We start from the raw sequence: 16902 nt of genomic DNA on the forward strand, positions 1-16902 counted from the left end.
TGATCTGGTGTGTGAGGAAATTAAAAGCAAGGCATGAGATAGTTAGTCTACAGGAGCAGACCTCTCCTCCAGTGCCCGTCTTACATCGGGTTTCATGCAAACCCACTGTGGTCAGAATCGCTAACTGGTCCCTTAGCAGTTCTGTCCTCTGGGAGTGATGAAACCCTGGGATATTCTTCTCCTGGATCTCATTTAAGGAACCTTGTTGGCGCTGTGGGTTAGGCATTCCTCTGCTAAACTAAAGTTGAGTTCAAATCTGCAGCCACTCTTCGGGAGAACGATGGAGCTGTCTGCTCCCCTAGCTCGTGTCTCAGACTCCATGGCTAGAAGATCTATGAGTCGGAGTAGCCTCAATAGCAGTAGGCTGAGCTGCCTTGTGCATTCATTCTCTCATTCATTTATCCTTTCACATTTTCAAAAACACCCCTGTAGCCGGCAACAGTGTTATTTTTTGTACGTCTTATTTAAAAAATGAGCTCTTCTGCGGCAGGTATCCCTTCCAGGAGATTCAATAATTCACTGATGCTACTTCAATGTGAACTGGCAGTTTACAATGGTAGATTTCTCAGAGCTGTTCCCATTCTAAATCAAATCCCAAAGTTTGACTAAATGAAACAAGTGAAATTGAAGCACTGTGTATTTAAAGGACGATTATTTTATGAAAAGGGATTATTGCTATGATCCCTTCGAACAGCTCTAACAACATACCTCTACTTCCTCTCCCGGGAAGGAAGTCTGGCCCCTTACAAGAGACAATGTCTAGTCTCATCCCTGGCGAAAATGTCCTTTGCAAGATTTTCCCTCTCCAAACTTCACACATGGTGCTGAGGGAAAATGTCCAGGCGCAGTCTTTCGAAATTAACACTGGCTCATAAGTGGGAAGATGCCTTGGTGGCATAGTGGTTACACGTTAGGCTGTGATCCACAAGGCCAGAAGCTTTAAAACATCGGTCACTTCGAGGGAGAAAGTTGGGCTTGCTACTCCTATAAAGAGTTACAGCCTCTGAAATCCACAAGGGCTGTTCTATCCTGTCCTATAGGATTACCATGAGTCTGCATTGGCTCCATGGCAGTGAAGTTTTTGTTTTATTTTGTTTTGTTGTGCGAGTGGGATTGAGGTAGGTTGAAGGGAGGGAGCTTCCTTTTGCTGGACCTCTCAAATTAGAATGAAGGATGTAGATTTGCTATTGGCATTTCATGGTCTGTTTCCCTGCTTTTTTAGCATCTCCTGCGGATGGAGCGATATTCTCAAGATGGAGGCTGCAATCCTTCTGGTTACCGTGCCCAGAGCTACTCAGTGAGTAAAAGAAGAAAAAGTCAGACACTAATATAGAAAATTTAATCCTCATATGACTTGAAGTATTTAGGTTTTTATTTTTTTCTCTTAGAAATCAAGGAAGACATCTGTATCCAACAGGAACTTTCAACCTCATACCAGATGTCACACTGACTTTCAACTGAATCACTGAATTTAAAATTGGGTTGGTGAATTCTGTGCTACTTCATGATCAACAGGGTGAGAAATACAGGGAATATTGACTTTATTCCCAAGTATAGCTTTTATACTAAAGGCTATTGGGATAGACAATGGGAAAGAGATTATAACTCCTTAGAGAGACAGAATTGTCCAGATTTGTGGTAATAGCTTCAAGGAAGTAGTTGAAGAAGGATCAAGATAGTAGGGTCAATAGCATTGACTGCAGTCTGGCTTGTCAGTTCACAGTGGAAAAGAAGGCCACGTTTCACAGTGACAATATTTCATGTTTACAATTGCCATGAGCAAGAGCAGAATCTGAATGTTTCGCCTGTGGATTATATTTAATCTGGGTATGGAGAATATGGCCAGGCTGTGTTCCTGTATTAATAAGCATTTCTTCATCGTCAATTGTGCAGCATGTAAATTATGTATGTACGACTTTTCCTTTACCCTTTAAAATAATATTCTATTTAAATTTTCAAATCAATATGAAACATTCAGGAAATGGATGAAAAATAAATGCCTGAAAGATGAAATTCCTCACCACTCTAATTAACTCAGCTGTTCAACAGTGACCCCCCAAATCCTTGACTTCCTTCTCCCACTCATTCACGTTCATATCTTTGACATGTTTATTCCTGCAATAATACTTTCAAAGTCTGGATGGAAATATATCTCACTACCATCTCATCTATTTCCCAGTAATTTCCTTCTAGTATGACAACTCAAGAAATATTTTAACCACTCCACCGCTTCAGACCCATCCACCTTCCTTAAGCCCTCATCCCCTTCTTGTAAGAAGCCGGTGTTCAATGACGCATCATTATAGTCACCCAAAGGGCAATAGACCTACACTTTAAAATTTTATTCTATCTTCTCATTTTTCTGACCAATTTTAGTTCTGTTAACTTCAGTTGCCCACCCACTCCATCCTCTCCCAAAGTAGGTAAAAGTTGCTAGAGAAAGCCATTGAATGTGCATTGAATCTCAAATGAGCAATGAACATTGACATAGAATCCTATTTTACTTCTTGAGAACTCATTTAAACATTTATTGCAAAGCTAAAGACAATTGGATGGGAACTACTTTCTTCCCAACACCAAATCTAGAGAGCTCATCAAGGTTGATAAGTAAATCTACTCCGGTACAAGGTCATGTTTTGCTTCTTGACTGAAATTGGACTGTTCTCACTCTCAGAGACAGCATTTCTTCAACGTTTTCTTATTCTTCCTACAAGTTCTCCCACTCTGCTCGATCATTATCAATAGTCTACAAACCTCATCTAATAGCTTTTATAGTAAAATAACAATTGCAAGCTCTAGGGTACTAAAGCAAGAAAAAATAAAAGTTGACATGAAGTTGACTGAAGGTTAGAGTCCCACAGAAAAGATTATTAAAGGTATTAGGAAAATCTGGAGGTTTGGGGAAGTTTATCGTTTCTGTTTATGAATTTTTGAGTAAAGAAGCTTTGTGAATGAAGAAGAGAGATGAATCACTTTAAGATGTAGTAGGTATAGAAATAGGCATGATCTAACGTCTTTCTTACATTTCAGAGAACAAATGAAGACCATGAGAAACCACAGTGCTATTTCTGAGTTCATCCTCCTTGGGCTGTCTGCTGATTCCCAGATCCAAGCTCTGCTTTTTGTGTTGTTCCTGGTAATTTACCTCTTGACCATGATAGGGAACATGATGATGTTGGTGGTGATTAAGGCTGATTCTCACCTCCACACACCCATGTACTTTTTCCTGGGACAACTGTCCTTCCTGGATCTCTGTCACTCCTCTGTCACTGTGCCCAAGCTGCTAGAGAATCTGCTCTCTGAGAAGAAAACCATCTCAGTAGAGGGTTGCCTGGCTCAGGTCTTCTTTGTGTTTGCCACGGGGGGCACTGAGTCCTGCCTATTGGCTGTGATGGCCTATGACCGTTACATTGCCATCAGCTCCCCTCTGCTCTATGGCCAAAAGATGAGCACACAGATCTGTGTGGGGCTAGTGTGGGGTTCGTGGGGCTTGGCTTTTCTGGATGCTTTTATAAATATCCTTGTAGCTCTTAATTTAGACTTCTGTGATGGTCAAAATATTCACCACTTCAGCTGTGAGCTACCTTCCCTCTATCCTTTGTCTTGCTCTGATGTATCTGCCAGTTTTACTGCCCTGCTCTGCTCTAGCCTTGTGCATTTCTTTGGAAATTTCCTGCTGATCTTTTTCTCCTATGTCCGCATTATCTCGACCATCCTGAGCATCAGTTCCACCACAGGTAGAAATAAGGCCTTCTCCACTTGCTCGTCCCATCTCATTGCAGTCATCTTCTTTTATGGTTCAGGGTTGCTCCGTTATCTCATGCCAAATTCAGGATCCACTCAAGAATTAATCTTCTCCTTGCAGTACAGTGTGATCACTCCAATGCTCAACCCACTCATCTACAGTCTGAAGAACAAGGAGGTGAAGGCAGCCATGAGAAGGATATTGAAAAAATTGTCCTAATGTTTCTAGTTATAGACTACAACATCTGGGTAATGAGAAAATTGGATCAAACTGAAAGATACAGTGCCTGAATATTATTTGAGGAATTCCTGATATCAGGTATCTGCAAGATATCTTATTATACCTTCTTTATATATTTTTTCTTAAATGTGCTTTTCCTTAAAGAGTAGCTAAATGTTGTCTTGAGATGACACAAATTTAGTCCTAGTCAGAGTACGGTGCATAAACAAGATAAAGCTCTTGCCTAGCAAATTTTCTTGCCAAGATATTTTTTATACACAGTGCAATAGATGTTGTTATTCCATAATCAGCCTACTTTGACCATATCCTCAGTTACAAAACTTTATAAGGAACCCTGGTGGTATAGCGGTTATGCATCGAGCTGTGCTTCACAAGGTCAGCAGCGTGAAACCACAAGCCAGCTTCTTGAAGAAAGATGGGGCTTTCTACTCCCATAAAGAGTTGCAGTCTTGGAAACATACAGAGTCAGTTTACCATGTCCGGTTCCCAGGTGTCCATAGCGTCAGCATTGACTCAATGGCAGGGAGGGAGGGAGTGAAACTCTGCATGCTCAGTATGATGACAGAAGAGACTTAATCATGGTGTGCCAATGTCCCTCACCACAGGTTGTTATTATACCTTTCTAGGCATGAACAAATGGTCAATACCCAGCCACTTACCATGTTAGAAAATTGTTGTGAAGAAAGGTTCAGGGGAAGTCGTCAGTGTTTCTAACAGATTGCTATGAGTTAAATTGTGTCCACCCACAAAATAAGCATTGAGGTTCTACCTCCTGTACCAGTTAATGTGTCCTAAGAGCTTACTTTTCCTACCATTTTAACGCCACCTTGACACACCCCTCAATGCTGTCAGTTATGTGGATCATGTTCATAAATTTCCTTTTTAATGTTGAGTGTTGCTCTTCTGTTTTACTTTGTTTTGCTTTACTTAAGTAAACCAGAGTGAATTTTCTGCAAGGAATAGGTCTAAAATACATACAAATGATCCTGAAGATATACATTGCTATCAAAAAGAAATTATAGACATCAGGGACAACTGGAATGTTTAAAATTATTAAGTTGACCTAGAAATGCCCAAAAGAGATAAGAACTAACAAGTTGTTTATGCCACTTCAAACCATTTGCCTGGCGGCCGATCATCTCTAACTCTTAAGAGACCCATGACGAGGGAAGATTTCCGAGGTTGCACGCACTTATCGCGAAGTTTCTCCCTCTGCTCCTCAACCCTAATACTGTTCCAAAGAGGCCAGATGTATGAGTCAATGTCCGAGCAAGTCCTGTGGCAAACTCCAAGAGGAAAACAAAAAAACAACTGCAAAGACCTCTTAGATTATGGAACACTAACAGAGGCTGAGTGGTGAGGAGATAAGGGAAAGAACAGCCAAATCCACTGCTTAGAGCTGATTCCAACTCAAAGTCATGTTGATTAATACTATTACTGTCAGAAAATGATTTACTATCAATTTCTGAAATTATATACATATATTTCAATCATATAAATTGTGTTAGTCTGGGTACATTAGAGAAACAAATCCACAGAAACTCATGTATAAGAGAGAGTTTTATATAAAGGGTAAGTGAACATCAAGAAAACATTCCAACCCAGTGCTGCCCCAGCCCACAAGTCCAACATTAACCCATATGTCTGATACCAATCCACAAAGTCCTCCTCCATCTCACAAAACACATGCAATGATGCCGGCTGCAGGAGGAAAGCCGAATCAGTGATCCTGTAAGCATCTCAGCACTGGCAGGGGTCTCCACACAGCTGCTCAAGCACCCAGGGCTGCATCGGGGTAGGACCATGTGGCTTCTCCTCAGGGATGTCTTGAAGGAAGTGAGCCTTGCCAGTTGATGCAGGGAACTGGCTAAGGCAGCTGTACCCTGGTCTGACCATCAGAAAGCAAGAGACCTGAGAACTAGAAAGGCGAGGCTCATGGAGCCATTTATCTCTCTGCCCTTCCATTATCCCCATATGTGTTTATTGGCCAGGTTGGCACCATAAACTTTAATTATCTCATAAGTTTTCACTGGCAAGGCTCTCCTTTATGCCCACTCCCTAGCGACAGAGAATAGAAATTCAAAGAAAGGAAGGGCATATTCTGATATCCCCACTGCTTTTTCAATAGTTTAAAATAGTTTCAAGTATGAGAATGAGCAAATAATGTAAGTATATATTTAGAATGAATTCTCACCAGAGGGGTTCTACTGCTAAAGCAGTTCAAAATAATAGTGGCAATTATACAAAAATTCAACAAGATCATTTTCATTCATTCAGGCTGATTTGATTTTCCATTAGTGGAAATTATTTTGGTAAAGGTCACATGCATTAGATAACTATTTTTAATTTCTATTTTAATTGGAATTTTAAAAATTCTATTACATTAATGACATGATTATTTCTAATATATAGGAACACTGTTAATTTCATACTTTGATCTTATGCTTATTAACTATGTTGAACCATCTTCTTTGTTCAAATTAGTCATTTGTAGATTTGTTAAATTTGTAAATAGTGCTTTATTTGTTCACTTTCAAACAAAGAAAAAAGTCCTAATTACTTTTTATAAATATCACTATTGAAGTTAGTGCAGTGGCCAGGACCTATATTACAGACATCTTCTTTAAAAAATTTTTTTTAATTTAAATTATTTTATTGGGGCTCGTATAACTCTTATCACAATCCATATATACACCCATTGTGTCTAGCACATTTGTACATTTGTTGGCCTCATCATTCTCAAAACATAGATATATTCTTAATGAGGGTTAATGAGAAACCTACTCATCCCTTAGCACTTAATACTGCATTTGCTTTGTTTTTCATTGCCTTGGCTAGTTGAAAGAGTTCTAATTACATTTTACTAAGAATTTGTGTGGCAACTTGTCTACTTCTATTGCTGACCAGAACTACTGCTTTTATCATTACTAAATGTAGTCGCTGCTACATAGTAAATGCATAGTAAATATATGTTGAATAATAATATTAAAATATTGCTGTTTTTATTGCTTCATTTGGTAATAATAATAATTATTCTAGTGCTAAGAATTATTACATATTGTAATCACCTAACTTAAGTAGAATTTTAAAATATCAATATTTAACTTAAGAATATCCTGTCTATATTCATAAATGTGATTAGCATACCTTCTTTTCTGGAATTTAATTCGTTTGATCTTTTAGACTGCTTTATTGAGCCAATGGACAAATGCTGTGTGAGACCACTACTGTAAAAAGGAAAAATATTTTTTTAAATGTTTCTACAAGGAAGAAACTTTCTTTGAAGGTTGCTGGGGTGGGAAAGGAAAGGAGGGTGCATGACTAACTAGAGGTAGACATGTATTCACTTAGGCTAATGGTTCTCAACCTGTGGGTTGTGACCCCTTTGGAGGTCAAATGACCTTTTCACAGAGGTTGCCCAATTTATAACAGTAGCAAAATTACAGTTATGAAGTAGCAATGAAAATAATGTTATGGTTGGGGGGGGGGTCACCACAACCTGGGGAACTGTATGACAGGATCGTGACATTAGGAAGGTTGAGAAACACTGACTTAGGTGAAGGGAAAGGCGATATGCAATAAAGGGAAGGGCATCACAAAATGATCAAGGCAAAGGAGGTGCGGAGAGGAGCACAAGTGGGAAAGGAAGTAAAGATAAACACCATTACATAGGCAATCCTGCAATAAGAGTAATAGTAAAAACTGTGAGTAGATACATTGAAAATGGGTGGGAAGACAAATGGGACTACAGTCATGAAGATACAGTCATAAGTTTAATAGAAGACATTTCTACATGTGTATTAACATGTGTTGCAAACATACCCATGAATATAATCGAGCATACAGGGGATTAAGTGAGGATATAAAAACTTCTTCCCATAGCCAAACACCTTGAGGAAATAAGTTGTCGTGCCTTCAGGCTCAGACTCAGGAAATGCAAAGGTCAATGGGAATAATATAGTCTACAAAGACAACATTCTAGATCCTACTTTGGGCAGTAGCGGCTGAGATCTTAAAGGCTTGTGAACAGCCATCTAAGGTGCAGCAATTAGTCTCTGTCTAGAGCAAAGAGGAGTGAAAGAAATAAAAAAAGATAAGAAAACAATGAGTTTAAAAAGACTAGTGGATCATGTGAACTCCAGCCTCCCTGACTTCGGGAGCAGAAGAAGTAGCACTGCAGGCTTGGAAAGGATCACAATCGTCCCAAATAGAACTCACTGCATCAGGTTGATTCTGACTCACAGCAACCCTGTAGGACTGGGAAGAACCGCCCTGTCAGTTTCTGAGACTGTAGCTCTTTACAGGGAGTAGATACCTTCATCTTTCTCCTTGTTGTGACTAGTGGTTTTGAACTGCTGCTCTTGAGCTTAGCAACCCAATGAATAACCACTACATCACCAGGGCGGCGGTGGCTGTTTCTTCTTCTTCTTCTTCAATACTTTTATTTGGGGCTCTTACATCTCTTATCACAATCCTTACATTACTCCAATGTGTCAAGCACATTTGCACATATGCGACCATCTTTATTTTCAAAGCGTTCTCTTTCCACTTGAGCCCCTGATATCAGCTCCCCATTTCCCCCCTCCCACTCCTGCCTACCCTCCCTCCTGAATCCTTGATAAGTTAAAGATTATTTTTTCCATATCTTACATCATCCTCCGTTACCCCTCACCCACTTTTCCCGTTATTTGTCCCCCTGGGAGGGGGTTCTAGATTGATCATTGTGATCACTTCCCCTATCTCCCCCCACCCTTCCCTAATCCTCCTGGTATCTCTACTCTCCTTGTTGGCCCTGAGGGGTTTATCTATCCTGGATTCCCTGTGCTTTGGGCTCTTATCTGTAGCAGTGTGTATGCTCTGGTGTAATCTGGTTTTAAGGAGAATTGAGGTTATGGTAGTGGAGGGAAGAAAACAACAAAGAGCTGGAGGAAAGTCATGTGTTTCATAGTGCTATACTGCACCCTGACTGGCTCATCACTTCCCTGTGACCCCTCTATGAAGGGATGTCCAATTGTCTAAAGATGGTCATTGGGTCTCTACTCCATGCCCTCCCGCCCCATTCACTTCCACCAGGGCTTCTTGATCCTGGATACCAAACTCACTGCCATAACTCATAGTGACCCCTTGTGGGTTTCCAAAACTGTAACTGTTGATGAGAATAGAAAGCCCAGTCTTTCTCCTGTGGAATTGCTGGTGGTATCTGACTGCCGACTATGCCAATTGCAGCCCAACATGTGATCATTGCATTGCCAAGGCTCCTTTCTTGGTCCGGCATAGAATGGGATAAAAGTCAAAATCATAAAAAGACATTCATTTGGTGGAATCCCAGAGACTATGGCCCTTAGGCACCCTTCAAGCCTGGAACTGAACTCACTCCTTTGGTTCAACGTGTTAAGTGATAGAAAAGTCAATAAGTTGGACAACAACATGAGAGAAGTATGTATTCATTAGAACAATTACCAAAAGGGTAGCGTTTGTATGGGGGTAACGCTCAGTAGAAAGGGAGGCATAGGAAAGGAGAAATGGAAATAGTAAACATGGAAAAAGTAGGAAAGTGTGGTCGTTATATAATTTTACATCAATTTGATAAATAAGTGTAGGGGTGGAGCCTAGTCTGTCAATCAGGTCACAGCTCAATGGTGCCTCCTTGTTAATATGACCTTACATGAGAATTCTGGGGACTTTCTCACTCCCTCTCTACTTCACCTTCCTGTTGAAGAGCCACACTCAGAGAGCTGGAGGAGCCACATGGAGACCCTTTCACCACCATTGGATCCACAAGACTTTGCACCCACTGGCCTGTGATCTTCCTATATTTTGCATCATTGCATGTAACTGCGGGAGCCTGAAGAGGGATTTATGGATTGGTATCGGACTTATGGGTTAATATTGGACTTATAGACTTGATTTGGACTTGGCTGGGATGTTTCCTTTTATCTAATTACTCCTTGATATAAAGCTCTTTCTTACACATATATGAGTGTCCCTGGATTTGTTTTTCTAATCAACCTGGTCTAACACTGAAGAATTCTGTTAAATTATAAGGATTGCAATCATTGTCATAAAACAAAATGTGTATAAATTGTTGAACTGACAACCAATTTGCTCTATAAAAATTCACCCAAATCACAATTTTACAAGAAAACAAAGAATAGCTTGAGATAGAATTCACACACCTTATTCAATGGTCTCTAGAGTCATAGAATTTTTCAGCCATTACTATAAGCCTGTCCCAGAATAGTTTCATTGTCCCCTATAAGACCCAGACCCTTCAGCAGTCACTTTCTACTCCCCGTCGCTAGTGGCTCCCTGATTCCAGGCAACAACTAATCTACTTTGTCTTTTTAGAGTTGCCTATTCTAAACATCTGCTCTTGTTATCAATAGCATACTTGTTTGCATTATTTTTAACTTTTGCATTAAAATGTGAACTTAAAAAAAGGTATTGTGATACTTGACTTTAAAATTATTGGAACTTTGTCGTTTTTTTTAAGAAAATTTTTATTACCAATTTCACTCCTTTAATGATGATTGGTGCATTTAAATTTTATATTTGTGCATGAATAAGATTTTATGATTGGTATTATCCTTTCAATGTTTTTAATTTCATTGGTATTCTGTTGCTTACATGTTCTATTTTATATAGCAAGTTTTTATTTTATTTTGTAATCATTTTATTAAGGATTTACATGTTCTTTATCAATTTTTCAACACTTCATTTGGAAAATTTTTTAAAAAGCAGCAAAGTTGAGAGCTTTATAGTGAACACACATATAACTACATCTAAATTTCACTATTAATGTTTTATTCAATGTGCCTTATCATATACCTATCCATTTATCCACTCTCAGTTCACATTTTAGGGTTATGCATTTCAAATTAAGTAAAAAACAATAGTAAGCATCACCCTAAATACTTTGGGATGCACATCATTAATCAGAGTTTAATATTTGATTATAGTTTTACTTTTTCTTTTGAAGTAAATCTATATGCAAAATTTTAAAAGTATCATTTGCAAATTTCTATAAAATTTAAATTCTTTATCTGGTGTCATGCATTGTCACTACCCAAGAAAATATTCGCTTGACTCAATCTAGTCATTCTTGCTTCAACCTTCATGCTATAAATTGGTCAATAGTGGTTTTAATTTTTTTTTCATTCATCCTACTGCCTGGAAATGGATTATATTTTTTAATGAATTCGTATCATGTAGCTTTACTGAGCTTTTAGTCCCATGTTCTGTTTTGCTTTTTGTTGTTGAATTCTGTCAAATATGTTTTTCTGAATACATGTAAGGAATTACATGTTTTATTCCTTTTTGAATATGTTGTTATGATAAATAATCTTGATTAATTTTTAATGTCAAGACAATCTTGCATTTCTGACATAAACAAACATAAGTCATAGACTATTTCTAGTAGGGTTCCTGCATGCACAGTATTATTCTAAACAAAAATGTGTTTAAGTATGTCTCTGTGGTAAGTGGATGGCTACAGATCCATCTCGGTAATACACTTGTCTCGATTGGTTAGGATGCCTCAACACAAGGTCCTATCAAAGCAATAGTTTCAAAGAGACCTACTCTCACTGACTCTCACTGCCATCAAGTCCAGGCTGACTCACAGTGACACTCTGTAATTGTTTGCGGGAGGAGAAAACCCAGTCTTTCTCCTGTGGAGCTGCTGATGATCTTGAACTGCCAGCCAATAAGACCACAGCCCAACACTTCACCACAACACCAAAGGGACCTGCTGGAGCAGTTACATTCTAGGCAGGCAGGTCAGTTCAACAGGTTATGGTTAACTGTCTTATGGGACTTCCAAGGAGTAATCTTGGTATAATTTCTGGATTACATCAATCCTGACATGCACTTACTGATTTTAAACCAATAAGTATTTCCTTGTTCTGTCCACACAAATGCATCTTAATCTATATACAGGCTCTGCATGAACAAATAAAGTGATCTGGAATTCCCATTCTTCTCAATGCTATGCATAATTTTTTATGATCCACACAATCAAATGCCTTTGCACAGACAATAAATAAAACACAAGTAACTATCTTTCTGGTATTCTCTGATTTCAGTCAACATTCATCTGACATCAGCACTTATATCCCTTCTTCTTCAATATTTTCTGAATTCTGAATTGCTGGTATCTCAGTGTACTGCTGCAACTGTTATTGGATGATCTTGAGCAAAATTTCACTTGCATGTGACATCAATGAATTGTTCTATAATTTGATCATTTTTGGATCACCTTTCTTTGGAATGGCTACAAATATGGATCTTTTCCAGTCAATTGGCCAGGTGGCTTTACTCCATCCACATCATTATGGTCTACTCTACTTTGTTGCCAGTTTTATGTTATATAGATAAATATTGAAAGAGCACAAAATAAAAATAAAAGGGAAACACCTACTCAGCATATATTAAACTGAAATAAATCAAGGAAAAAGTCAAGTTTCAATATCGACATATTCTGTGGGGAAAACACTGAACAATGTAAAAAGCATCAAAAGAAGATGGAAAAATACCCAGAGTCACTTTACAAAAAACTAAAGAAAAACTAGTCAACATTTAAGTATTTCAAGAGGTAGCATATGATCAAGAACCAATGGTAATGAAGGAAGAAGTTCAAGCTACACTGAAAGCAATATTCATAAACATGTCTCTGTGAACTTATGGAATACCAGTTCCATTGTTGAAATGTTTTAACAGGCTGGTGAAGCACTGGAGGCACTCACTCACCAATGCGAGGACATTTGGAAGTAAGCTACTTGGTCAGCTGACAGGAGGAGACCACATTTGTGTCCATTCTATGGAAAGGAGGCACGTTAGAATGCTCAGATTATAGAACAGTACCCCTAATATCACATGTAAGTAACATTTTGCTGAAGATCATCTAACAATGGTTGCAGCACTAAATTGACAGGGAGCAGTGGTTCAGGCCAGATTCACAAGAGGATGTGGAACTACAGATATCATTGTTGATGGTAGGTGAATCCTAACTGAAAGTAGAGAACACCAGATGTTTACTTGTATTTTATTGCCTATGCTAAGGTATTCAACTCTATGGACCATAGAGACCTATGGATAGTTTTGAGAAGAATGGGAATCCCAGAACACTACATAGAGCTGATGTGGAAACTGTACATAGATCAAGAGTCAGTTGTGGGAAAAGAACAAGGGAATACTATGTGGTTTAAAATCAGGAATGTGCATTAGGGTTGAATCATCGAACTGTATGATAAGCAAATAATCAGAGAAGCTAGATTATACAAGAATTATAAAAGATTATACAAGAAGAATGTGGAATTGGATTGGAGGAAGGCTTATTAGCAACCAGTGACATGCAGATGATACAACATTGCATGCTGAAAGTGAGGAGGACTTGAGCCTACAGTATGGGTTATAAGTCATTTTAAGTAAGAGCCAAATCCCTCCAACTGAACCAATAGGTAACATCATGATAAATGGAGAAAAGATTGAGGTTGTCAAGGCTTTTGTCTTGCTTGGCTCCATAATCATTGCCCAATGAAACAACAATCAAGAGATCAAATGACACAGTGCTCTGGGTAAATTTGCAGCACAAGACATTTTGAAAAGATGTTAGTTTCAGGACTAAGCTGCGCCTGACTGAAGCCATGGTATTTTTCAATTGCCACATATACATGTGAAAGTTGGACATTGAAAGAAAGACTGAAGAAGCATTCATGTATCTGAGTTATGGTGCTGGTGAAGAATATTGAAAATACCATGGACTGCTAAAACAAGAAACATATCTGTCTTGGAAGAAATATGACCAGAGTGCCCCTTAGAGGCAAGGGTGGCAAGATTTCATCTCACTACCTTGGATATCTGTCAGGAGGAATTAGCCCCTGCAGAAGCACACAATGCTGAGTAAACTAGGAGGACATTGAAAAAGAGGAAGACCTTCAACACGATGGGTTGACACAGTGGCTGCATCGATGAGTTCAAATATAGGAACAATTGTGAGGATGGCACAGGACCGGACAGTATTTCATTCTGTTGTGTGTGGGGTAACTATGAGTTGGAACCAACTACAACCAACCTAACAACAACTACAGCGAGAGGCAACTCTTCCTCAGTCATGTTTTGAATGCCTTCAGACCTGAGGGGTTCATCGTCTGGTATATCTGACCATGTTGTGCTGCTCTTCATAAAGTTTTCAGTGGCCAATTCCTCAGAAGTGGACAGGCTATTCCTTCTTTGCTTTTAGTCTGGATGCTCTGTTGAAACCTTGGTGACCCTGCTTGTCTTTGGTAATCAGTGATATAGCTCCCAGTGTCACTGCGATATGTAAGCCACCGCAGAACAACAAATCAACAGTCAAGTGGCTATTGGGTTGCTATTCAAAATTGAAACACTGCTAGAAAGTTTGAATTTGTTGTTTGGATACTATATAGGCAGGTCTTGAAAGAGACCAAAGCTCAAGACAGATAATCTTTACTATGGATTTAACATTTTTAGAGGATTTTTTAGTTTAATCTTTCAAGATGATCTAAGGCAATAGTTTTTAAAAGTTCATCCAGCCTCCATGAATTCAGAATGTCTGGATTACACGAAAATATGTTTTCAATTTTTCCCCTTTTAATCAATATCCTGCTACAGAATCTTTGACCAAAAAGTCAGTAATGGTAATCAGATACTATCCAGCTCCTTTGATTTCATGGTAAAGGGCACTTAGCCAAACATTTCATCCCCATCTATTCCTCTTCTACTTCTTCTTCTGTGCTCCAAGTAAACAAATAGAGACAAATTCTTGCACCTCTCTAAGCGCATCTCCCCACCCTCCCCGCCAACCACACACACATCTTGCTCCCCGGTGGTCTGAACAGCATGCTGCTGCTTTAGCTAATTCTCTGCCACAGCCTGTGAGTTACACCACCTGTGGGCCAAGCCAACCCGTGAATCCTGTCAAATAGAGCTTGAGGGTCCTTTGAAATGTGCTTCTACCATGCTGGTGCATACAAGTTCCTGAAGATAACAAAGAAGCCTTCACGGTGACCCTGGATCATGAGCCCCTGGAGCAGTTCCCGCACTCCATGGAGCTGCAGCTGAGGCAGCAGGGCCTGCCCACAGCCCTCAAGAAAGGTGCGGTCACCCTGCTGTCTGACTATGAGATGTGCAAGGAAGGCGACGTGCTGACCCAGCAGCAGGCCCGCGTCCTGAAGCTTTTAGGCTATGAGGTGGCTGAATTCAAGGTGACCAGCAGGTGCATGTGAGACGTACAGTCTGGAAGGTTTGCGTAGATGGCCGATGACCTGCCAGAGTGCGGAAGAGTCGGTGGAAGAGTCGACAGAAGACCGCGAGGACCACTGACCGGGTTGCTCGTATGCAGCCCCTGGGCAGCCCCAGATCTCCCCTTGCCCAAGCAGCAGGATGGCCCCCACCCCACCCCATGAGGGAACAGCTATTTATTGTGCGACAGGAGCGGGAAAGGACTGTTTAGTTGTTGTTGTTTTTGTTTAGTGTTTAAAAATCATTTATAAAAGAATAGAACTTCTCCCACAGGGTTCCTCCCTGAGGGCAGCAAAAGGAACTCTTCTTAGAAAATGATCATAATAAACTTGAGCTTGAGGCTGGTGGGTCCTGTCGCCTTGCATTGCTGGAGGTTGATATCCCGCCCAAGTCTGCTTTGCTAAGCTCCTGAGCTACTTACTGACTGTTGCTGACCCACCGTGGTGTTTGCTGCTTCTGGGCAGACTCTGCCTGCCTTACCCGGAGGAGGACTCCACTGTCTGCTTCCATGACCCACGTGACTTGAAGAACTTTCACTGTATTAACTGTTCCACAGAAGTGAGTTGAACTGAGTCCTCTACTGCTGCGTGGACTAATTAGCTGTTATATTCCCTCTTGCTGTATAAAGCTATATATATAAAATCATAAGTGTCCTGGTGTTCTGGTTTTGTTTCTCTAGAGAATACCTCCTAACACAGTGACACACACACCCCACTGATATAACACATCTGAGATAAACCCCAATATGTACAAACAAAAAAAAACAGAAGAAGAAAAAACAACCAGAAAATGTTGAAAAGCAAATCAGGCATAATGTGCCTCAGAGAGAGGGGATCAACTGACAAGGTGTTAATCATCCAAGTCAGGCTTAGCCTTGGACCTCCTATAGTCATCTCTCTAACGCGCTCTGTTTATGGCCACTTTCCTCCCATCCTGCTGTCATGGACAGAGCGAAACCATTGGAGACGTATTTCTTATGTAGATCCCACAAATATGTGTTGGGCTCCCACTGTCAACCCCAAATCTCACAATTTAGGCTCTGATGCTATTGCTTCCTTTAACTTGGGATTATGTGATTTACAATTCCTGGGTGACTGGTGTTGGTGTGCTTTTTCCACGTGGATTTAGTTGACTTTTCAATTATATGACTGCTTGTTTGAAGACAAGCCTATAAGACCCCAGACGTCATTTTATCGGATAGCTGGGCACCATCTAATTTCTTTACAACATTTTGCTATAACACCCATGTCTTCTGTGTTCCCTTCTTGGGGGTGAGTATTGAGCAGGGCCATGGTATAAGAACTAATTATTCTTAAATTGGAGCTAGAATTTAGAGGAATTCCCCAAACCCATTCCTGGATCTATGTTTTTGTTTTAATCTGCCTTTGACTCCCTTTCAAAACCTCCTTGTTAATTTATGGTCAAGAGTCTTGTCAATCTTCCCCCTGGGGCTTAACAACCGTCCATTAAGATTGTCTTTGATTAGTCCCTGCTACTAATTTTTTAAAGGCCTGTCGAGAGAGGGCCATTGGGCCAGTGGAGTCTAATTCCATATCACAGTACCCGACTTATTCACCTGATTGTACAGAATCAATCCTTTCGTGGCTGGATGTTATTTCCACAAACAATGGGGGTTAATTGTCAGGGAAATTTTA

General features: G+C 39.8%; 1 protein-coding gene across 1 annotated transcript; it reads left to right on the forward strand.

Moving 5' to 3' along the window:
• Positions 1-1220: 1220 nt before the first annotated feature.
• On the forward strand, positions 1221-10298 carry LOC142450173 (olfactory receptor 8S1-like). Its single transcript, XM_075551800.1, has 2 exons — positions 1221-1297; positions 1389-10298. Exon 2 carries the CDS (start codon positions 3038-3040, stop codon positions 3962-3964), a length of 927 nt encoding a protein of 308 aa, XP_075407915.1. The 5' UTR covers positions 1221-1297; positions 1389-3037; the 3' UTR covers positions 3965-10298.
• The last annotated feature ends 6604 nt before the right edge of the window (positions 10299-16902 follow it).

Source organism: Tenrec ecaudatus, chromosome 6 (assembly GCF_050624435.1).
Source record: "Tenrec ecaudatus isolate mTenEca1 chromosome 6, mTenEca1.hap1, whole genome shotgun sequence".
Lineage (NCBI taxonomy): Eukaryota > Metazoa > Chordata > Mammalia > Afrosoricida > Tenrecidae > Tenrec > Tenrec ecaudatus.